The sequence below is a fragment of the Pagrus pagrus genome, assembly GCF_965226575.1.
Source record: "Pagrus pagrus genome assembly, chromosome: 20".
NCBI lineage: Eukaryota > Metazoa > Chordata > Actinopteri > Spariformes > Sparidae > Pagrus > Pagrus pagrus.
Window position 1 is genome coordinate 23,815,997 of NC_140207.1, and position 25,910 is coordinate 23,841,906.

Here is a 25,910-nt window from a genome sequence, read left to right on the forward strand (position 1 = left end):
TTATGGCTTGTTTTTGCCTTAATAGTTGTAATGTTTCTCACTTCTTCTTATTAACATTAACTCTCGTACTCACTCGGACAGTCATTACACTCTTTATTGACTTCTCTTCCGCTTCCATACATGTTACGTACTGTGACGTCATCACGCATACTCATAACGCGAGTTGCCAGACACTACATCCCTCCCCTTCTAGATAATGACTTAATGATTACAATAACCCATTATACAACCATTAACACTACTTAAGTGTTGACAATGTACCAACCTGTAATAACATCTGTAACTCTGTAATACTGTTTTCCTAACATGTTACACTTATAACAGACTCAATTATAACTTTACTGTGACACGTCTTCGTGTTCAATACTCTTGCATAGAAAACATAAATTCCATTTTATTATACTGTAACCAAAATAGTTTTGTAAAGGCTAGGGATGTATTCAAACTTATAGGTTTAACCACAACCTTATTATTACCATAAACTCAATTTCACAAAAACTTCAGTTTACTCAAAACATAGCTATCAAAAATATATCAGAAATCTTCAATTTAAGAAACTTAAACTTTTCCTTTTACACAAAATGTAACAAAGCAGTAATCTTTAGCTCAGAGTTCTTACTTTTCCAACATTACTTCAGATGCATTTTTTTTCCCAGTTTTTTCTTCTTCTTTTCATATTATAACAACCTGAATGGCGAGAGGTGGACTACCCTGCCATTAAGACATGCGCCGGGGATTATTCTGCCCCTTTATGGCACTGTCTGTCTAAGTGACAAAGTGTGTGAGATGAGTTGGTAGCCTCCTGGTTCTTTGAGGTCTACCGTCCTGCTGGGGAGCGTCATCCGGCAGTATTTCAGCAGGTTCAGTTCGACGATTCGGCTCAGCAGTGTCTTGTTCAGGCTCAACCCATAGCTTCACAAATGATACATGACGCATCATCTTCTTGCCATCCTTTTCAATGATGACTGATTGACCTTTTCGATTTATCACTGTGTAGGGGTCACGTTCATATGGCGTTGATAATTTGTTCTTCTTCTGCTGCCGTAACAGTACTTTGTCACCCTGTTTCACCGTGCTTTCTTCTGCTCTTCTGACTCTGTTTGCATGTACACGTCCCTTCTCCTTCCTCACAGCATCAGCTGCACGCACAGCAGCGTCTTGTCTTGCAGGTTGCAGCTGAGATTCTGACAGTTCAGGATGTTTGGTTCTGATCTGGCGGTTGAACAGTAGCTCGGCCGGACTGCGACCTGTGACACAGTGCGGAGTGCTGCGATAAGCCAGAAGAAAAAGTCCAGTTCAGCGCGCCAGTTCTTTCCTTCAGCGTGAGCTGCACGTATGGCCTTACAAAGTGTTCTGTTCTGCCTTTCAACTTCGCCATTTGCCTGTGGCCAGTATGGCGTGACACGGCGATGTGTTATCCCATGTTCCTGCAGATATGTCTTAAATTCCTTTGACAGAAATGGAGTGCCATTATCCGTCACAATGCATTCTGGGAGCCCGTGTGTTGCAAATGAGTGTCTCAAACGATTAACTATGTTCACAGAGGTGGGGTTCTGAAGGATATCAACACTCACCCACCTGGAGTAATAGTCAGTCAGTACCAGCAGATGATGCCCTGATGGAAATGGTTCACACAGGTCCATAGCGAGCATCTGCCATGGTTTTGCTGGGAGCTCTGTTCTAGTGGTAGGAACCTCCTGTGAAGTCGGACTGTTGATTTGACATGCATGACATGACCTCACTAGCTCCTCAGCTTCTCGATCAATGTCTGGCCACCACACTTTTGTTCTCAGTCTCTGTTTTGTTTTTACGATTCCTTGATGACCTTCATGAGCTAACATCAGTGTCTGTCGTTGTGCAGCCTGAGGAATCACAATTCTTGAACCTCTCAACACTATTTTCCCCACAGTGGAGAGCTCAGATTTAACTGTCTGATAAACAGGTTCACATTTACTCCAGTCACCAGTTTTGATACAGCTCCGTAAAGTAACTAGAGTGGGGTCTGCTGCTGACAATTCCTCCATTTGCTGTGGTGTGAAAGCATGCGGCACTGCATGTTGAGCCACCCAGTAAACGTGGTCCTCCATTGTTCCTTTCTGTACTGGCTGGTTGACTGTTAGGCGTGACAGCGAATCAGCTGTGTTCTGTGGGCCTGGCTTATACACGACCTTAAAGCGATAGGGCTGCAGCCGCAGAGCCCATCTTTCAATCCTGGCTGGCGGTTTGGACTTTGGTGAATAGATTGTTTCCAGATGTTTATGGTCGGTGACCAACACAAAGTCTTTTCCATAGAGAAATACATGAAATTTCTCACATGCCCACACAATAGCGAGGGCTTCTCTTTCAGTCTGGGAATAGCAACGCTCTACATCAGACAAGGCTCGGCTAGCATAGTAGACAGGCTTGTGTGTTCCGTCACTTTGTTTCTGGCTCAGTATAGCTCCTAATCCCACTGGACTAGCATTCACAACCACGTGTGTCTCTGCATCTTGTTTGAAATATGCCATTACATGAGAACTGGCCAGCTGTCTCTTTAACTCCACAAATGCTGTTTCCTGCTCTGATCCCCATGTCCATTTACAGGACTGCCTTGTGAGCCTCCTGAGCGGTTCAGACGTTGTGGCTAGATTAGGGATGAACCTGCCACAATAATTCACAAGTCCCAAAAAGCTCCTCAAAGCCTCAAAGCTCCTGTATTCTCCACTGCCTCGATCTTAGACTGACGTGTCCCATGAATTCCAGTTGTGACATTCTGAATTGGCACTTTTTGCTGTTGACTGTCAGATGCCTCTCTTGCAACCGTTGCATGACTTGGTGTAGCCTCTCATCATGTTGCCGTATGGTTTCTCCTGATACAATGATGTCATCTGATATGTTGTGCACTCCCGGAATGGCTTGTAGGACTTGTCCAATGATGTGCTGATATATCTCAGGTGCAGATGAGATACCGAACATCAGCCTCTTGTAACGCCATAGCCCTGTGTGTGTTACAAAAGTGGTGAGCAACCTTGACTCTGGCTCCAGCTCTATTTGATGGTATCCCCACTTCAGATCGATTTTTGAGAATACTGTGGCGCCTGTCATGTCCTTCAGTATTTCGTCTATGACGGGGATGGGGTGCCTTTCTCGCACTATGGCCTCATTCGCTCTGCGCATGTCCACACACAATATAGGCTCTTTCTTACCATGTACCACAACCAGAGGTGATACCCACGGTGTTGGTCCGTTCACTCTCTCAATGACATCAGCTTCCTCAAGTTGTTTCAATTTGTCCTCCACTTGTTTTCTCACACTGAAAGGTATCCTGCGAACAGGCTGCGCAACTGGCCGTACACTGTCATCCACATGCAGCTTCAGCTGAAAGTCTTTCAGTTTTCCTAAGCCCTGAAAACAGTCTTTGTATTCGTCCTCTATCTCAGCTGTGAAAGCTTTTATGTCTTGTGGCTGGACTGTGTTCACATGTTCAATAGGGCCGATGTGCAGAAGTCCCAATTTCACAGCAGTGTGTCTGCCTAACACACAGATTTGTGCCTCTTCGATCACTTGAATCGTTGCTGTGATTGTTTCTGATGTTTCATTAGCTTTGAATCCAGCAGTGAAAACACCTTTTACATGGAGTGGTGATGTAGAGCCGAATGGATAGACTCTCTTCACCGGACGCTGTAGCTTGATGCAACTTTTTGACTTCAATTGCTTAAACTTGGATTCTGTCACAATATTACATGAAGCCCCTGAATCTATCAACATGTCAACTGGTTGGTCATTTATTAATATGGACAGTGTTCCCTCAGCAGCACACTCATTTACTGTAAACACATGGTCATCTTCACTGTCGCTGGGTCCTTGGTGTGGTACTGTGGTTGTGACTCTGTTTACTTTATGTGTTTTCTTTGTCTTACACATCTTTGCAAAATGTCCTTCTTTCCCACAGTTATTACACTTTTTGTTTTTTGTCACTGTGCACTCACGGCTCATGTGTCCTGTACGTCCACACCTGTAACACTTCATGCTGTGTTCATCACGTGGTGACTGACTTTGGGTTTTGGAGAATCTGGGTCTTACAGATTTATCTTTACCTTTGTCCCAATTCTTTTCCACAGCATTAACTGTTAATTTCTCCATCCTTTCAGCTTGATAATCTGCTGTCTCCATCACTCTTGCAATTTCTTGGAGGTCTGGGAGTTTTAAATTCTTTCTCGCAGCAAGCGTCTGCGCAGTGTGTTTGACGAGCATTTATCAATCACTTGATCACGTATGAAATCGTCTCTGTTATCCCCAAACTCACATGTAGCTGCAAGCTTCTTTAATCTGCGCACAAAACTGTCTATGGACTCTCCTTGTGTTTGTTCTGCTTGTCTGAACACGTGTCTCTCATAGGGAATATTTTTCTGCGGTGTAAAATAGTCATTCAGCTTGTTTACTGCACCGTCATATCCGCCGTCGTTTGCAGTGCCATCCATAGTGAAGAAGATATCTTGGACTTCAGCTCCTGCTAAATGTAGTAACAGAGCTCTTTTCCGTGCATTGTCGCCGGATTCCCGACGCAACTAAATAGAGTTCAAAACTATTTAGCCATTTTTGCCAGCGGATGCCGACATTAGCATGGTCACTCAACACCTCAAAGGGAGTTACCGCCGGTAGCGCCATGCTCACAGTCCGTTCACTTTTCTTCCTCCTCCTCGTCAGATTCAACTTTATGTCCAACTGGTTTTGCTTTCTCCGCGTACCATTTTAGATTCTCGTCACCATTTGAAATGTTTCTCACTTCTTCTTATTAACATTAACTCTCGTACTCACTCGGACAGTCATTACACTCTTTATTGACTTCTCTTCCGCTTCCATACATGTTACGTACTGTGACGTCATCACGCATAGTCACAACGTGAGTTGCCAGACACTACAATAGTGTTTGTTGTGTACAACATATATAAATAGTGTGCTGAAAAATTAAATGAGAAACTTAACCAAGGCTGTTCTAAAATGTAGGTTGTGGTGACTACAATACTCACACTCTTGTCAAGTGAGAAAAATTTTATTTTCACAACGTATTTTATTACATTCTCTCATGCATCTTTCTTTGAACAGCTCTCTTCTAATTTCATATCCAATTCGACCTGTAGAATTCTCATTTTCATGTCATGCTCTTCTTTCAGATATTTCATTTTCTACTCATGAAATTCTAAGGCTAACTTTTCATGCATGGACATCCTTTTTGGTCTCTGCTGGAAGGTGGTGGCAGCATCTTTTCTCTGGGATGCCATACCAGATGTGGAGGGTGGACAGTCACTGTGCACTGGCTCTTCCACCAGGGTTAGAATGATTTCCTCTGAAAAGAACACTGTTGGATACAAAAACTCACATGGTCCTTAGAATGAAATAAAAATAAAGATAGACACAGACAGTGGAATAATCTGTATGTACAGAATGAGGTAACTAATTTACTTTCTATGGTATATTTACCATTTGTGCTCAGTTCTTCATGTCCACTGTCCAAATGGTCATCATCTGGTATACCATCCAGAGGTTGCTAGTCCTCTATTATCCCAGTCAACAAGTCAGCCAATTCATCGGGCTTGTCTTTACTAGGTGGGGGTCCACCACCAGTAGTAAATCTCTCTCTTCTGGCCTCTGCATTCCTTTTTTTCAAATCTAATTTGATGTTCTTCTACAGAGTCTATGAAGGCAGATATCATTCAATATAAACAATGTCACTGGACACTGGAGTCGATTGCTCTGCACAGACCCCGTCATTATCATGTCTGTGGCTGGCTGATCGCAGCCATTCAAGAGCTCACAGCTTTTAGCTTAAACATAACGCAAGAAGTGACCTTACCAAATAGAAATAGAAATAGACAGAAGACTGCAAACTGCTGTGCTGCACTGAAGAGCCTGTGAGATTCAACCAACTAGCTTACCGGACACCCAACCACCTCACCGGGCCCAGTATTTTGGGCCCGTGCTGGTAAGTCTCGCCTCCTCTCACCATCTAAACAGTCTGCTATATGTGCCTCTTCAACGCCGTGGACTCCATCTGGAGTCCTCGTGTGTAAGTCTTCACTGCCTCCCTGAAGTTACACTAGCAATCTAGCTAGCCGCTAGCCAAACAAGCATTGGCTACTAGAAACGCTGTTGCTGCCGGAGCTTTTTTCTTTCTTTCCACAGCCACCATATGCTCCACCCAAGAATGTCCCCACTCACCCCGGAGGATCATGAGCTGTCCAGCTTGAAGTCAGTCATGTCCAGACGCTCCTGCAAACTTTACCATGATCTTGAGTCGCTGATTCACACTGTTGAAAGCCTCGGGAAGAGGTGTGTTCTCTCTGGCCCTATTCCCACCCTGCTCAAAAGCTCAGAGCGTTTTAGTCGACTTTTTAGTCTGCACACGTGGATGCAGAACTTCACCACTGCAACAGGCCTGGAATGATGCTTTTCCCAGCAAGACCCTGCCGTGCACACGTTGTCTTCCTGTCACAACACTGTCTTTGATAGTGCTGGTCCTGCTGTCATCTTTAATGTTTGCACTGTCTCCACTTCTGGCCCCCTTACTCCACCTAGTTCTTTTGCAGCTGCAAAACCTGTAGCAGATCCTCATACCTCTTTTCCAATGTCAATTCCAACTCCTATCTGCTCTCATATCCCTATTAGAGTTACTGACAGGCGTTGCATCCTGTCAAAACGCTCTCACTGTCCTCATAGGAACAACCCTGATCCCAGCAAAGTTAATCGTACTAGCACTCATGGGAGGGTCACATCTAACCTAAGTAGTATAAAAACAGTTCCTGTCCCTCCTGCTCTTCCCCCTGTCGACCTTAGTTGTGCTTTACTTAACATTAGGTGACTCTCCAGCAAGACATTTTATATTAATGATTTTATTACTCACTATGGTTTGCATTTCTTTTTCCTCACTGAGTGTTGGCTTTCCTCCACTGCCAGTGCTGTTCTTATTGAGGCGTCTCCCCCTGACTATAGCTTCTTATTCTCCGCTAGGAAAGACAAAACGGGTGGGGGACTTGCGGTTATCTTCTCTAATCAATTTTCCTGTACAGTATGTTCACTTGGTGACTTCACATCCTTTGAGTACCTGGCCATGCTTATTGGAAAACGCCAACATTTCCTGGCATTACTCATTTATAGACAACCCAGGTTTAATCCCATTTTTTTAACAGAGTTCTCTGAATTTTTATCTACCGCTTTGATTAAATATGAGAAAATTGTTCTGCTCGGTGACCTGAATTTTCACATTAATGATGTTTTGGATTCCAAAGCAACCGAATTTCTGGATCTTCTTTTTAGTCTCAACTTCATCCAACATGTCTCTGGCCCCACTTATAATCTCGGTAATACTTTGGATCTAGTCTGTACAAAGGATATTACTGCTGGCCTCCCTTCTATTCTTCAGGTCTCGGTCTCGGATCACTCTTGTGTTTTTTTTAACCTTCTCACGCATGCACAGACTACTCGCTTTGAATCTAACCCTCACTCTTTTCGTTTCATTAACAACCATGTTAAGTCCCTTCTAGCTGATCATTTGCCCGATAAACTTAAGTCATTCTCCGACACGGCTATGTCTGTCAACGACCTCACAGATGGCCTAAACAGTGCACTGTCAGAATCGCTCGAGTCCTTTGCTCCGCTTAGAACTAGTAGAGGCACTTGTACTAAATCTGTGCCTTGGTTCTCCGACCTCACTCGCTCTTTAAAAGTCTTGTCGTAGACTTGAAGACAGATGGTGCACCTGTAAATCAGAGTCCTCACGCCTCGCCTGGACTCTTAGCTTTAAACGTTATAAATATGCACGTTCTGCTGCTAGATCTTCTTATTTCTCCAACTTGATCGAAACCAATAAGAATAATCATCGGGTCCTGTTTAATACTGTGGCCAGGCTTACACACTCTTCACCAGTTCTGAGCTTTTCACTGATAAAATCTCCCAAATAAGGAACAATATCATTAGCCAGCAGCTCTCTAGTACCATGACAGTGCTCTGTGTCCACGAGTTCACTCTCTCAGTTTAAACCTATTTCTGCTGAGGCCTTGGCCTCAATGGTTGCCGCCTCAAAGCCAACAACGTGTTCACTAGATCCCATCCCTTCTGACCTCTTTAAGGAACTCTTTCCTATTCTGAATGCCCCTATACGTGCCATTTTGAACATTTCCTTCTCTGAGGGGTGTGTCCCCTTAACCTATAAATCAGCTATCATTAAAGAATAGCCAATACCCAATAGCGATCCACTGGTTTTTGCCAATTATCGACCTGTCTCCACTCTCCCTTTCTTTTCTAAAATACTTGACTGTCAACTGACTGTCCACCTTTCTGCCAATAATCTCTCTGACAATTTCCAGTCTGGTTTCCACTCCTGTCACTCTACTGAGACTGCCCTAACTAGAGTAGTTAATGACCTACTTGTCACTGTTGACTCTGGATCAGCCCCCTTACTTTTAATTCTTGACTTAAGTTCGGCCTTCAATACCGTAGATCATTGTGTGCTTCTACACCGACTGGAGCATTACGTTGGTGTTCACAGGCTGGCGCTCTCAAGGTTCCAGTCCTACTTATCTAGTAGGACCCAATGCATTACTTTCAATAACTCTTTGTCAGAATGCTCTACAGTTACCGCTGGTGTGCCCCAGGGGTCTGTCCTGGGCCCTCTGTTGTTTTGTATTTACATGCTCCCTCTGGGTAGGATAATTGCAGAATGTGGTATACAGTTCCATTTCTATGCTGATGACACACAGCTATACATCCCACTACAGCCTAATGACCCCTCTCAAATACAAAATCTGGGAACATGTGTAAGCCAAATCAAGATCTGGATCAGTCAAAACTTTCTCATGCTTAATACTGCTAAGACTGATTTGCTGGTGATCAAGACTTATAACTACAAGTACTTCTCTGAGAGTCTTTGTCTTAATATTGATGGTTGTTCAATCTCTGAAAGCACGCACATTAGAAACCTAGGTGTTATTTTTGATCCAACCCTGACTTTCCAGACTCACATCAAGGAAATCACCAGGACGGCTTTCTTTCACCTGCGTAATATTGCCAAAATCCGCCCTGCTCTGTCCTGGCGTGGTTCTCCATGCCCTTGTGTCTTCCCGTTTAGATTACTGTAATGTCCTTTTTCTGGCCTCCCCATCTGTACTACTAGGAGTCTTCAGCTTGTGCAAAATTCAGCCGCCAGACTTTTAACAAAAACAAGTAGATTCTGTCACATAACTCCTGTCCTTGCATCATTACATTGGCTGCCCATTCAGGCTAGAGCCGATTTTAAAGTTCTTCTCTTAACTTATAAGGCATTAAATGGACTTGCACTGTCTTATTTAACTGAACTACTTTCTCCCTACATTCCACCACGTCCTCTTCATTCTCTTAGTTCGAACCTCCTTGTCATCCCACCAATCAATAAAAAGTCAGCTGGTGGCAGGGCCTTCTCCTACCGTGCTCCTTTTTTATGGAATGGCCTCCCACTTGATATCAAAGAAGCTACATCCACTGCAATTTTTAAGTCCCGTCTTAAAACATACCTCTTTACTCAATATTTTGGTTTAAACTAATTCTTAACTGTTTTATCATTTTCCTGTGGTGTTTTAATATTGTTTTATTGTCTGTTATTATTGTACTTGATTGTAAAGTGTATTGAGACCATGTACCATGGTGATTTTGCACTTTAAATAATACATTGATTGATTGATTGATTGATTGATCGGTCTTGGCTTTACTAGGTGGGGGTCCACCACCAGTAGTAAATCTCTCTCTTCTGGCCTCAGCGTTCCTTTTTTTCAAATCTAATTTGATGTTCTTCCACAGAGTCTATGAAGGCAGATATCATTTAATATAAACAATGTCACAAAACTATATGACATCTGTGATATACAGATCATAATAGACATGTCTCACCTGCAGTTGCTGTACCCCTCTTGTGGTTACATTTTCATTTGCATTGAATTCACTGCAAATGGCAGCCCAAGCACTCCTTTTCCTTTGTTCAATAGCAGCACTATGGCCTTTACTTTCAATAACAGCATGATTTCCCACAATTTGTTTAAGTAGAGTTTTTTCATACTCAGTATAGTTCTTTGAGCGTGTTCTTTTAGCTTCAGCCATGTTTGGTGTCAAAATTCCCTCCAGCAAAGCTATCCTCAATTCCATTCCAGGTTTTATGAGCACCAATAGGCTAACAGGCTGTGCTCCCACTTAGGCTAATGAGGCTTGACCCAGGTGTTCTCATTTAAGCTTACTCCAGGACTCCACAGTCTGGGAATAACTAAGACAAATGTAAGACACGCTCATGCAAGCCACTTAAATGACCTAGCTTTACTAGTCTGACTTAGGCCTACTCCTGGCTTGATATTAGCCTTGTCTGCGACACCGGGCCATAAACTTTCTCCTTACAGAATGAGTGAAGGGTGGTAGATCTGGTGTTTCATCGATCTATTTGGAGATAAGCCATTTTCTGTTCTCCGGCTCTGGCCTGCTGTTGTCTGCAGTTGTTCTTAATAATCCTCCTTGCTGAAGAGTTTGCAGCCAATACCTCTGATGAAGTTTGGAAAGCATGTAAGCTCTCCCGGAGTGACCAACTTGTTGTTGAATGTGGCTCAATATTAACTTTGATACATGGGAGTGTTTAGGTAGGATCAGCGGGTGTTTGATCTCAATTGGCATAATCATCTTCCTTGTCCTCCCTCCCACTCTCAGAATGCCCTGGTCAATGATAGGATCCAGTTTGTACAGAGAGCTTCCTTCCACGGGAGGCAGGAATAGGGGAACAAAAGGCAAGCTTTAATGATTAAAGCTGAATCATACAACAACCAAGAGACCAAGCAAAACCAAAAACGAGTCACTGGTTCAAGTCTGTCAGGTTGTGGATCACTGCAATCCTGTTGGACACGAATGTGTGGAACCTCCTGGTCGTATTCTTAAGATATTTCAACACTGATTGGCTGTCAGTCCAGAAGATGGAATCCTGTAGTTCTATTTGGAGCTCTGACCAAAGCATTTTGTCCAGCCAATGTGGCAGCAGTGAGTTCCAGTCTTGGAATGGTCATTGTTTTGAGTGGTGTGACTCTTGATTTCCCCATCACATATGCAATGTGCACCTCTCCCATGTCATTCGTAAACCTCAGGTAACTGACAGCACCGTAACCCTTTTTGCTGGCATCACAGAAGTTATGCAGCTGTGCAGTTTTCACTTGGCCAAAGTTCTTTGACTTTACACATCTGTCAACTTGAAATCTGGCTAGCTTATGGCGGTACTCAGTGCCCTAGGCAAGATTTTAGCTGGTGCCCCCTCGCATCACAGTTCACAATCAATTTTCATACACTCACACAGACACTGCATGTATGTATTCAAGATTTTATTTCTTTTAAGTCAAAAATATCACACCAAATAAAAACTGAAGAAAGAAACAAGTGATAAATTAAAAATACAATATAAATAAGGTATTGTACAAACATATTAATGAATATTGTCACTCTGCTGTGCTGAGGTAGAGGGGGCAGGAGTACCTGATGCTGTGTCACTGGGAGTAGTGGTGAAATATTTTAAAAGTGCATCTAAAGAGAGAAGAGAATTATATGTGACCACTGGATGTCACATTTTAATAAAAAAAACAGATGTTTGATGTGTGCTATACATAAGACTGATACAATGAGATTCATTCAACTTTACCATCATTGTGATGCAATTCAGTCTAACCAGAGTGCAAAAAGCAGTAAAGTGCAGTGAAATTAATACATATATATATATGTGTGTGTATTATTTATATATATGTGTGTATATATATATGTATATGTACAGCTCTGGAAAAAAAAAAAATTAAGAGACCACTGCAAATTTTTCTGAAATCAGCATCTCTACATGTATGACATCCATTCCATTCCAGTGTCTGTTGAATTCCAACACAAGCACACCTCATTCTACTTAATGAGGTACTGATTAGGTGATCACCTCTACCCAAATCTTATTTAACGAGGAAAAGTATAAAGACCACTGCTGTGGTCATCACTATCCTCTTGCAATAGGACCAGCTGGATGGCAAAAACAGTGCTAGTAGTACCTCAAAAGTAATTGGAATCAAAAAATAACTATTGACCATACCAAAAGAGTTGAAAAGAAAAGTTTTGAGTGAGGAAAAGAAGGGTTCAATTCTGGCTTTACTGGCAGAGGGATACAGTGAACGTCAGGTTGCTTCCATCCTTAAAACTTCTAAGACAGCGGTTCATAAGAACAAGGTCAAGCAGCAAACATTGGGGACAACAAAGCTACAGACCAGCAGAGGGCGAAAACGACTCTCCACTGACCGGGATGACAACTCATTCGAATGGCACTCAGCAACTGTAGGATGACATCAAGTGACCTACAAAAAGAATGGCAAGTGGCAGCTGGGGTGAAGTGCACGGCGAGAACGGTTAGAAACAGGCTCCTAGGGGCAGGGCTCAAGTCATGTAAAGCTAGAAAAAAACTCTTCATCAATGAAAAGCAAAGAACAGCCAGGCTGAGGCTTGCAGAAGACCATAAGGACTGGACCATAAGGACTGGAGTAAGGTCATCTTCTCTGATGAGTCCAATTTTCAGCTTTGCCCAACACTTGGTCGTCTAATAGTTAGACAGAGACCTGGAGAGGCCTACAAGCCATTAATTTGGTGGAGGATCGGTGATGATCTGGGGGGGCTTCAGCAAGGCTGGAATCGGGCAGATTCATGTTTGCGAAGGATGCATGAATCAAATCACGTACAAGGTTATCCTGGAAGAAAACTTGCTTCCTTCTGCTCTGACAATGTTCCCCAACTCTGAGGATTGGTTTTTCCAGCAGGACAATGTTCCATGCCACACAGCTAAGTCAATCAAGGTGTGGATGAAGGACCACCAGATCAAGACCCTGTTATAGCCAGCCCAATCCCCAGACCTGACCCTTATTGAAAACCTCTTGAATGTGATCAAGAGGAAGATGGGTGGTCACCAGCCATCAAACAAAGCTGAGCTGCTTGAATTTTTGCACCAGAAGTGGCATAAAGTCACCCAACAGCAATGTGAAAGTGGAGAGCATGCCAAGACACATGAAAGCTGTGATTGACCATCAGGGTTATTCCACCAAATATTGATTTCTGAACTCTTCCCAAGTTAAAACATTAGTATTGTGTTGTTTATAAATGAATATGAACTTGTTTTCTTTGTTTCATTTGAGGTCTGAAAACACTGCATCTTTTTTGTTATTTTGACCATTCTGCAAATATATGCTCTGAGAAATGCAGAGCATTGCAATGAGTAACTGATAATTTTGCAGTGGTGTCTTAATTTTTTCCAGAGCTGTACATATATATATATATACACACATGTATTTATACACACACACACACACATATATATACATATATATATATATACAGTATGTGTTACTATTATTACTACACACACACACACACACACACACAGAACACATCCACTTACATGCACACATTTACACACACAGAGAAGCACGAGCGCGAAAAGCAGCTGCACAGTGTTGTTGTGCGTGTCGCTGTTGTTTTTTACTCGCTCGCACCTGCCTCTGCTTCACTCTGTTGCTGAATATGTGCGCGAAGATCAAACAAGTGTGCGTGGCAGGTGAAATCTGCGCGCCTGACATATAATAATTCACTGCGCGCATGCAGATGTGTTATCGCTCACGCGACTTTTGACTCAAATATAACGCCATACAAAAATCCCATAGACTTTTTGTGGAGGGAACCAGGGCAATGCTAACTTCTTGGTTTGCCTACAAAAATACATCATCGCTACACCACTCTTTTGCTAGTTTTGATTATTTTGTAGGATTTGTTGATTTAAAAATGTAAAATGGATGCCCTGGTGGCCTAGTGATTAAAACACCTATTGTGTAACTACACCGTACCCACCTCATTTCTGGTCGGTGACCTTTGCTGCATGTCATACCTCCCACCCTGCTCTCTCTCCCAATGTTTTCTCTTGTCTTAGCTTGGTTAGCTAGTACACATTAGCGCTGAGGCTACATGGCCCAAGCTCAGTTAATACATTCAGGTAGAGGCTGCCTTACCCATGCAAATTTAAAAATGCTCTGGTGCAAGAAAAGACACGAACTGGTACCTGGGTATGTAGAAGAGAATAGCTGGTGGATCATCTGAGACACCCAACTTGTGTGCAGAAAATGTCCCCCTGCTGTTTGTAAATGATTGAATAAGTGAAGAGACAGAGAGTGGTATGTCTTCAATGTCTAAGTTGCAAATCAAAAAGGCTCTGAAGAGCTTGTTTGCGGAGCAGTGAGAGTCACTTAGACGAGGCACTCGAAAACATGCACTAAGTCATATTGTTTGGATTGTCGCGGTAAATCCAACCAGAGTGCTTCACCAAGCATTCCTCAGTCCAGCATCATTAGACGACTTCAACAAATCGCCTACAGGCTTGTATTGACAACCGAGAGAGATGGAGAAGGTCACCCTACAATCTGCTCACATTATGGTCGATAAAAAAAGTGATTTATATATGTTAATTGCTACAAATTGTTACATAGGGCCCCTTTAAAGATTCTCGTAGACTACATATTTTTCCCCTAGAACACAAGATAAAAGCTGTTGGACTCTCATGTATAACTTTTTAAAATTGATCTGTGTATGTGTAGCCTCAGCTAATTATAGCAAATGGTTTGCAGTAAGCCATTACACATTAACGCTTTGGCTACCTTGCCCCACAGCCCCACTTCCAAACATGTTAGGATTGTTACACTTTGTCAAACGAGGTGAGGATACAAATGCAGACAACACACAGGAGGCAGGATTGGGGGAAACAAAAGGTGAGCTTTAATTAAATAAAGCTGAATGATACAAAAAATGAGGAATAAAGATAAACCAAAACGAGTCCTGGAGACAAAAAACAAAACAAAAAGGTTGAAACAAAGTGCAACAGAAGCAAAGTACAAATCAAAAGAGAAACAAGAAACCAAAACCAGAAATACACCAAACGGGAGACATGAGGAGACACTGGAGGAAACACTGGAGAAGAAAGCAGGGTGGCAACACAGGGGAAGGCAGACGGACACGGAGGATGATGGACCAAGACAGAACGAACTGACAAAGACATGAGGGAGAACTCTGGCTGTGTCTCAATTCAGAGGCTGCAGCGGCCTTTGCGGAAGCCACGTCCAAGGTTTAAGTCCAAGATTTAAGTAAGGTTTAAGTCACAACTGTAAACATGGAGTTTAAACTATTCACACTTAACTCAATTTTTCAAAACTCATAATATGGAATTATTAGAAAGGATGGGTCAGTGGTCACCGCTTTGTAGACAAGAGATTACTACATGGGCTCTTGCCAAATGGAAAAGATACAATGTGCTTCTAAAAAAAACCCTATTCAAATTATTCCTGTTGTAATGTACAAATTATTATTATTTTCACAATTATGTTTTTTTATAATTGCATGTGAAAATAATAATAATTTGAAATCTCCTTAAGCTCTCAGTCAGTAACTACCAGCCAATTCATGTAACAGACAGGAATTCCCATTAAATATAATAATAATGATAATAAATCTGTGTGTGTGTGTGTGTGTGTGTGTGTGTGTGTGTGTGTGTGTGTGTACGTGCACGCGTGCGTACAGGGCGGAGGGGGGGCTGGGAAAGGGGCGTGGAATCAGCAACAACATCACAGGCTGATGCGGCTCCCCACCATGCCGTTAATCTCCGTCTGTGGACCGTCTGACTGTCACCCAGGCTGCCTTCGTCCGTCCTGTCCCCCGAAGGACTCCGTGTGGGACCGGCTGGATCTGATCTCTGGGTGTCTCCAGTAGCGGGATGAAACCGACATAGTGATCAAGGGGCATCTCCTCCTCGTCTTTCTTTTCTCCAGAAGCGGAGCTCGGCGGAGATATGAGGAATCCAGTGGCCGGTGTAGCCCTGACATTCTGGCTGTTTCTAGAGGTGAGCCGTTATTGTCATGAGCGACGACATTGTTAAAGCTTTGGTGGTTGACAGGGCGGTGCTGTCCGGTGAGGGTGTTCATCGTGGACGGACAATAAGTGGTTTTGTTGGGGGCTTATCGGTCTGCCTGCGATGTACCTCCGATACGTGCTGCTCGGTACTGTTTTGAGAGCGTTGTTCGCCAAATTCAATTTAAAACGAGCATAATTCAATATTCCCTCGCTAAGAGCTAAAATCACTCACATCCTAGAGGACAAATGGGGATATTTGTATGATGCATGGCATCCTCCGGTAACTTCGGCATGCAAGTGACCCACCAAGAAGCACTTAATATCAATAAAATCTTAACTTTAGATTGGTTGACGCTGTTCCCGACCACCATCTCGCTTGTGCTTTAAAGGACACGAGACAGAGGTCCTTTAACGGTGAGTCCACAGTGAACTGTCCGCTCAGATGCTCTGTTAGTGGGCTAACCGAGCTACCTGAGATACCGCCATCCTTTGTCCTTGTTGCCAGACCCCCATAACTCACTCACTAGGTTACTGGGCCTGTAGGACACACACACACACACACACACACACATACTAAAGGTATATGACAGACAGGAGGGTGGATACAGGAAATGCTGTTCATTGTTTCTTTGTCTCATTATGCTGTACTTCATCTTATGTGATTTTAAAAATAAATGTTATTGCATTGGTGCATCTACTCTCTCTGAAGCCAGTGCTGTGCCACCACAGTGTTCCCCTTGTCTTTACCTTACAACACATCACTCTTATCATCTGAAAACGACTCTGATTTTCAGTCATGGGATTGACTGCCATGAGAGATCTCTGGATCATTCAGGGAGAATGAGAGGATGACAATGAGCTCTAATTTTATTTTACAGGGCTAGAAAGTAGCACAATGTGGTCACGATCCCCACTCTTCCTGCCAGTCTTGTACTGCCGACACTCATGTCTATTCATGTATTATTAACTCATCATTATTATTTTATTTCATTCAGCTGACTTAGTGAGCACATCCACTTTGAATGTGAGCAGGCAGCCTACAGGGAATCAAGCCCTTAGACCATGTAGTGCTGCTGCTGTGTTCTTTTTGATAAGTACGTTTGGATTGAGGCTGATGTGTTGCTTCATTTTTAACAGCTTTGACCAGCTACAGCTTATGTCATCTTATGTCTATCAAGGTGGGCTGAAACAGCAATTAGGCACTGGGACATGCACTGCAAAACTTCAAAATCCTACTAAGTATATTTGGCTAATTTCTATTCAAAGCTATCTCATTCAATTCTCAGTAAAAGACACAATCACCTTGAAAGGAGCATTTCAGTTAGACAATTGGGACTTGTTTTTAGAAGCTGTCACTCATTCAATTGGCGGATTTTTAATTGTTTTTGTATTTATTCATTTTTTTAAAATTATTTTAAGAAGAAGACACTAATCTGATGGTCCAGATTTTTTGTTTTACAAATCCAATCCAAAATGCTCCAATCCAATCCAAAGAACAAAAGCTTCTGTCGACTGCGAAAAGCCTTCAGTGCTGTTCTTTTAGTGAAATACATTCTCCAGTTCTGATGTAACTGATGCTGTTGCAGCAGCTATGGTGACCTCTTGAGGAGCCGCCATTGTTGTTTAGAAACAGTCACTGCTCTTGCTGGTCATCACATCTAAACCATGCCCATAGCTGCCATTAGTTCCATAAAGAACGCTGAATGGTTCGACACCTGTGTGTGTAAGCATGAAACTTCCTTGTTTTTTTTCTTTTTTCCAGTGTGATTCTACAATTTTAGCTTAAAATGTCTCACTTGAAGTTCAGGTTTAAATTCTCTGGAGTTTCAACATTCTTTCAATCCAATTTTGTAAGTCGTGATTCATGTTTGTGTTTTTCAAGGGTAATCTGGGTGACCTCTTTAAATTTCACTGCAACCACGTCTTGTGGAAACACAGATTGGGATGTCTACTGTGCACACACGGCAAAGCTAGATTGATACCATGAAAATGAGGTGTACGGTGTGTCATGACCGAGCTTTCCAGTGGACTCAGATGATCTATGTGCCAAAACACTTGTTAAGGCGACTGGTGTGTGATTGTAAATGTGTGAGTGATGTCAGGGTCAATGACGTGGTTTCCGGCCCCATGCAGCAGTTTGGTAGGTAAGAAAAGAGCTGGTGGATGCATGAACACACACAGACTCAAGGTGCTGTGTGTTTTCTTGTAAACACACAAAAGTTGTATATAATCACCAAAACAGCAGTGTGTGTGTGTGTGTGTCCTTGAGCTCTAACAAAAGTGTCGAATACATTTTCTTCCCTATGAATCATTTGCAAAGCAGATTTAAATATTTTAGATCCACCATTGTTTACATCCATGTTTACATCCACATGAAACAAAATGGGGACCCACTCACACAAAAACAGCTCCATTTGGGCTACTAGGGCTCAGAAACTCCACAGGGGGCCTTTAAATGCCTGTACCATCAGTGACATGAGTCAAAACATAATGACTTGCCATCTAGTGAAAGGGCAGCAGGTGCATATCATGTGATGCAAGCTACTTGGGGAGACAGTAAACACTGCCACGCCGTGGCTGTCCATTGCTGGTTTGATCTTCTGTTGAATGGAAATGTAAGTGCTAGGATTTCAGTGCAGAGCAGGATTTTATAAAACCTAGGGCTGTGTTTTTCAATCCTGTTCATGGGGGTGGGGCCTGCCCTGCCGTTTTAGATGTTTCCCTGCTCCAACACACCTGATTCAAATGAATGGGTCGTTATCAGGCTTCAGCAGCACTTGATGACAAGCTGATCATTTGAATCAGGTGTGTCGGAGCAGGGATGTATCGAAAACGTACAGGACAGGAGGCCCCCAGGAACAGCATTGAAAAACATGTATTAAGTGTGAAGAGATTTTGTACCCGTTTGCAATCTTTTTAAAGCTAAAAGATATTTAATATCCCAAGGACGCGTCATTAGCATTTATCATGTTTCAAAAACCGTGATCACTATTGCCATGACAATGTCATGTGTAGTCAGTCTTTGAAACTAACTACACAATTGTAAAAACATTTTAAAAACTTGCAAAAGTTATGAATGATATTTACCATGATACACATCCTGGTGAGGGTCATGGAGCGGAAGGGTCTCCAGTGTAACATTAACAACAGAGCCAGCTTGCATTGTAGTATGTTGATGTTGCATACTACTGTTGTTATTTCACACAATTTCTTTTGACTGCCCCTCAATACTCCAACATTGCTCCAGCATGTTACATTACATGGAAAATGGCATTACTTACAGGTTATTATACAGCTTATCAACTTAAATGACAATGTATTAAAAGTTAAATTGTTTATAATTCCCTTAAAATTATATTATGTTTATAAAGTAAATATATTTAATTGATTGCTATGAGTTTTACAATGGTGGGACATGCAGATGCAGTGGCTGATATGTTCCTTTTGGGAGCAGCTGAGTGGCGTGCAAAACCTAGTGGTAAAATTTGGTATTGCTTGTCCAGTCTGGTCTTTGGCCACAGGACTTTAAAGTCTTGTAGTGGGAGCCCAAAAATCCTGAAAGTGGGAGTCCTGAAATCCGGTTGCATCAGGCACATATGGAAAATCGTCACAGATGTTCTTCTCTTTAATCTCAAACCTGCAGACTCAGTTTTATTACCTACCAACAGTAGTATGCTAGCTAACATTAGCCTTGAGGGCTAGGGTTGTTTATCGCTGCTTGGCAACACCATCAGCTGCTCGGGGATATCGCTATCATTGGCTATTGTGAAAGTACTGACATAATGACAATCTTGGTCGTCCACATTTTGAATCGTAAATGTCAAACAGGTTTGATATTTATCAGGGAGACCCCGATTAGTCTGGAGCAGTGCAGGAGGTCACATTAACAGATAATCTGTGCTGACCTTCAGGACCAACCAAGCTCTCCACCCAGAGTTCTCCTCCAATTGTTGGGAGGAGCAAATTGGTGTTAAATCAGCCCGATTTTAAAGTCAGCTGTGGTGTGAGCTAAATGGAAACATGGTAACAATACATAGGAGAAGATGCACAAAACACATTATGACTGTTACTGTTCAGCAGCTTCTCTCTTCAGTGTGATGCATGAGAGAGCGAGAGAGAGAGAGAGATCCTCAGAATGTGACTGCATTACCTTCCAGAGGCCTTGCACTGTGCTTAGCAAAGCATCTTGCTGCATGGGACCTACTTTACTGTTTTAATGGCTTCCTCTTGGCCCTATCCTACACTGCTCTAATGTACATATGGTTGTAGGGACTAAGCATACAGCATGAATCAGTGCTGTTAAAACATCAGCAGTATTAAAGAGCAGGTGTGTAGCTATGGGTTGTTTCTTAATTCTATGGAAATCAGTTTTAAGCATTACTCAAATGGTCCAAACACCATGCTAGAAGCAAGAAGAAGAAGTCGTACAATTTGCAGAAGATATCTAATCAAATATTTTTGATACCCAATACTGGGTCAGTGTAGTAAGTTTAAAACATGATACACTCGTGCCAAGCATAATCTCAAATCTGTTCCTTCTCTGTCTGGCTGCAGTCCGATTAAATAATGTCATTGCTGACATTATTTTTGTGTGTGTGCAGTATTTTGATTTATTATAGGATAAAAGTGAGCTGTTCAAATTCAATCTAAAGCTTTAAATTCAACTTTAATGCCAAGTGTACATTCTTTCCCATATTTAATAAAGACAATGAAATATCCACTGGACCAGTGGAGCTGCATGGGCAAATATTGTAGTATTGGCTATGTATTGTGTCCTAAGGGGGTTGCTGTACCAGATGTAAACAGAACGGAGTTGAAGACAGTTGAAGGCCAACCTACCACAGTGTGTACCCCCTCATGCTGATATTACAACCAATTTAAAACAAATTTTTTGGCCTTTTCATGGATTTGTTCAATAGTGCAGGTGAAGATAGACAGGAAACGAGGTTAGGAATTATGTTTTGGGTTGTCCATCCATACATATCTATGCCCCATTTTTTTGTAGGCGATATCTCAAGAACGCCTCAAGATAATTTCTCCAAATTTGGCACAAACGTCCAACTGGACTATAGTACAAACTGATCAGAATTTGGTGCTCAAAGGTCACTTGACATCACAAAACAAGTTTTTTAGCCATTGCTAAATAATATATATGCTAATTATGACAATATTTTACACAAATGTCTTTAAGGATAAAATTATGAAGTGATAGGTCATATTGTTCTACAAAACACTTTTGTGTCCATTATTCATCACCAAAACTCAACAGAAGGAGACCGAGACCATGTTTCACATGTGGCAGATACTGAAGAGGTGTACGCTATAAAACTCCTCTGATTGTAGAGATATTCTGTGCTGCTGGGTTCAACGTGTGCGTGTAAACTGTCCACCTTTTGCAATTTGTAGCTTCCTAGAGTTCTATCAGAATCAGCTTTATTGTCCAACATGTGAACACAAGCAAGGAATGTGACTGTTCCTGTTTCTCTCAATGAACTTACATATCTCATTACATACTCATTGGTTTTGATCTTCAGGTGACTGTTGTTGCTCCATGTGATGAAGCTCAGTCCTCTGTACATATATTGTATATATCTGAGCACAAAGCACAGGGGTGAGCTGCAGTTTTCAGTAGTACTATTTTCTCCTGTTTTTGTTTAGTTTGGGGAGGTAGGTTCAGCAAATGTCTTTTTGTTTCTTCCTTTTACTGTTGAGGGTGAAGGTTAGTTCAGGTTTTGTTTGTTGTTTTGTCCTTCAGTTCACCCTGAAGCTAAGCTTCATTTGTAAATATCTTGCTGACTGTATGTTGTAAATACATTTTTACACCAAATTCCACTCTCTGTCTCATATTTATTTTATGCTCCTGCACTCCTTGACTGGGACATAACAGTCTTTTAGTGAAGACGCGATGTTTCTGACTGGAAATTACTCATACATGTCAATATGGTGACTACACTTAATACCTTTTATTTAATTTCTTCAGGTCTTCACTGTATAGGCTACAACCATAAGGCATTAATTCTTTTTTTTTTTTTTCATTCAAAGATGAAGGTTTAGTACAGGAATGTCACAAATGTATATGTTCAAGTTAGACCGTTTGCAGGAGTAACTGTTAACTGTTTCAAATGCCTAAACCAAGCACCACCCAACTCCCAATATGTCACCCATCAGTGGGAGCGTTTATTGGTCTGGTGCAGCACAGAGCATTCTGGGTAATGTAGGTTTTCTACCTCTTGAACAAAAGGGCATTGCACAGCCCTTTATCTCTGGACATGTAGCACCACGTTCAAAAGTATTTGCGTCTACCTCCTACATAGATAATATTAAAATGCTGAATACAAACTAATTCACTTAGAATGATTAAAAGTGATTTATTAAGCTTGCGGTCTTCAGAATACAAGTTTGGACGTAAGTGCAGGACATGGAACATGGAATGGTAGAGCAGTAAAAGGTGTTTCTATGTAGTGCAGGGTTAGATGATGGCAGTGGAGAGGGAAGTTCAGGGCAGCTGAGACAGATGGAAGAGTGAGGCTGGTGTGAGCAGGGTTGAGGGAAGGAAGCGTGGCAGGCAGGGAATGGCCGGCTGGCACACTGATGAGCAGTGAATGGTGATGCTGAGACACAAGAGGAATGTAGGTTAGAGCACGGGAAAAATCACAAAAAGGCAAAAACGCAAGGAGTGAGCCTGAGGCGTAGTCTATATGCACATGGCTATTTTGTAAACAGAGCTCTAGAAGAAAAAAGATCTCTGTCCAGACGAGCATTTTAGCACTGTTTCAGAAATAATCTCCGTCCATACTAACATACCTGAAACACATATCTCATGGCAATTCATATCATTCAATTTCAAGTTGTTGAGGGAAACGCTATTTTTTTAAATACATTTCAATCAGGTTTTTGACAAAAACACAGAACAGAAACAGCTTTGTTAAGAGTTGCTAACGACCTTCTTATACATTCTGATAGGGGAGAACATTCCATCTTGGTTCTTCTTGAAGTTAGTGCTGCATTTGACACAATTGATCACAAAACCCTCATCAATTGATTAACTTCATATGGAGGCATCTCAGGGAAAGTGCTAGAATGGCTTATTTCATATCTGTCAAATAGAAGGTTTTTTTGTTTCTATGGGCAATTTTGTGTCATAATCTGCTCCACTGTCATATGGGGAGCCTCAGGGGTCCATCCTCGGTCGCATCCTGTTTTCTCTGTTTATGCTTCCCCTGGGCCAGATTATATCTCAATTTGGATGTTTATCCTATCATAGTTATGCAGATGATATGCAGATATACATGATATATATATATATAACTGCGAATATATATAGATAATGATTACTCCAACTTAAACAATCACCAAAACAGCCATAAAGAATTGGATGTCAATGATTCCTTCAACTAAACTCTGACAAAACTGAGATTCTTATCATCAGTCCCAATAATTACTCAAATAATATCCTTCAGCATATTGGTCCATATGCCCCCTCGGTCAAACCACACTCCAGAAATCTTGCCGTCATATTTGATTCTATCCTTAAATTCGACCATCACATCAATAGACTGGTTCAATCCTGTTTCTTTCAATTAAAAAAAATTTCTAAAATCAGATCAGTACTATCCACTTTAGACACATTTATCTTCTCTAGTTTTAATTTTTGTAATTCACTTTTACCTGTCTTAAATCAAACTGCCCTATTCAACTTCAGCTTGTACAAAATGCAGCAGCAAGACTGTTAACTAGAACTGGTCGACAATCCCATATCACACCAATCTAAGCCTCTCTGCCCTGGTTGCCAGTTAAAGTTTGAATTAATTTCAAGATTCTTTTAATTGTTTACAAGGCACTAAACGGCCTAACCCCTGCTTACATCTCTGAACTTCTGACCCCATATATCACTGACCGGCCTCTCAGGTCATCCAATCCAAACCTCTTGGTAATTCCACTAGCCAATCTCAAAACCAAAGGTGACTGCTCTTTTGCGGTCATGGCACCCAGAGTCTGGAACAGTCTTCCCCCTCCCATCAGATCAGCTGAGTCTGTAGACAGTTTTAAAAATCTGTTAAAAACAAACTTTTATAGGCTGGCCTTCCCATGATCGTTAGGCTTCATCTGAGGGAGTGTGAATCTCTAATGGTGTTGATATGTTTTGTACTGCATGACTCTATGCTTTGGATTGTATGACTCTGTGCTTAGTATCTCCTTTGTGATTTGATTTTAATCTGTATTGTTGATGTAAAGCACTTTGTAACTTGTGTTTAGAAAAGTTCTATATAAATTAAGTTTTACTTACTTACTTACTGCATCTGCTCTTCAGGTATATAATGCTCTTAGTGGCCATATCAGTACGATTTAATTTATCTTCTTCATGTGCCCAGGACTTAATCTTAACCGCATGAAACAGTATTTACTGTTGACAGTTACATTACACTGTATACACTCAAGAGACTTGAAACTTGCGTGCATTCAGGAGATGAAGAGTATCTGTATTATCAGCGTAACATTACAGAGCTCTGTTGTCAGAAACTCCAAACCAGAGGACACCCTAAATGACAACTTTTTTTTTCAAATTAAACTGTTATACAGTATTTTATTTTTATAAAAGGTTACTGCAGGGCTGTAGCCCAGCCTAAATGCTGAGGTCATGAGCTTAACTTTTCCCCAGTGCAACCCCACCCCCTCTAAAACATTTTAGGTACACAGAGAAGCCTGTGAAAATTTCTGATAATTTTTCTTTCTCTTTGTATTCATTCATTTGACTGCTCTGGTAGGTAAGGGCCAGGGCTCTGGTGCTAGAGGAGTAATACTCAATTCTGGTTAGTTTAATCTTTTTTGCATAACAACAGTTAAAAGAAAGTATTTCAAGGATTATATAAATTCTATGAATGTATACAGATATTTAGTGAAAATCAGAAACAGGACCCCCTGCTCCTTTGGATCTATAGCAGAAGTTTTTAAAATGAGGCCAAGATACCACATGAATTGAAAGGGACAGGTGCATGCTAACGTTCTAAAAATAACAAGAAGTTATTTATTGTAGTTTGACCCACTCATTTGGCCCGCTCATCAACTCAGTCAGCACTTTCAGTAGCAGCAGTGGCTGTGACACACAGCTCATGGATGGGATTAAATTTGGCAGTAAGATACTTAAAAACCTTTTGTGCCTGATCATCAAAAAAAATATGCTTCTTATAATCCAGAACTCATCTGACAATCTTTTCTTCACTGTCAAAATAATCCAGTGATAGTGGTCTGCATATCCATGGGTGCTCTGCAAACAGGAACTATTTAACGGGGCTAATTTGTTAAAATGTCAACTGTTACAGAGTCCACAACATAACTCATTTGGTTATGTTATACTAATTTGGCACCCAGATGTTTCAAACAACAATCAACTCAAACAATCAATCAGTAAACATAATATAACATAACATAACATTAAGTTTGCCCATCATAAACACAAAATAAAAAATAAACATTTAATAATTGGGAGCACCGACTCAACACTCACTTCACTTACTGCAGTAGTCAGCTGGATCCTTCTCCTTGTTGTTTCTGTCTTCTCAAAGTGTGATGTTTAACATGAATTAGCCTCTGCACCATCTGTCCTATCCTGCTTACACTCTGAATGTTCCACAGCCTTCTGTTTACCCCTTTTTTTCCTGCCCAGCAGAGACAGGCTGTGATCTTGATTTGACCTGTTTAGGCCACCATATCCCTCCTCGTGCTAGAGCAGGCTTGTTGTGTCCAGTAAATAAACAGGTCATTTCCAGGCTTGCAAGGATGTCGTTTCTGTATAATTAGAATATGATTGCATTATCTTGTGCCTGTATGGTTAACGATTTTTTCTCTGCGGTTTGTCTGCTCTCTGCAATGGCTTTGAAATCGAATAACAACAAATAGCCCACATCATGATATTTTAATATATAACATGCTTTTGTTTTCTCCAAATCCTGTTTAAGAACAGAAGTGACATA

At 41.6% G+C, this 25,910-nt stretch overlaps 1 protein-coding gene across 3 annotated transcripts in view; it reads left to right on the forward strand.

Moving 5' to 3' along the window:
• The first annotated feature begins 15,651 nt into the window (after positions 1-15,651).
• Positions 15,652-25,910, forward strand: part of vopp1b (VOPP1 WW domain binding protein b) — a 43,463-nt gene continuing 33,204 nt past the window's right edge. For all 3 annotated transcript variants that reach the window (XR_014621212.1, XR_014621213.1, XM_084340958.1), the window contains exon 1: positions 15,652-15,928. Coding sequence is in view for 1 of the 3 variants with exons in the window: in XM_084340958.1 (XP_084197084.1) it covers positions 15,878-15,928 (51 nt within the window). In the remaining 2 variants the exon portion in view is untranslated. The remainder of the gene's footprint in view (positions 15,929-25,910) is intronic.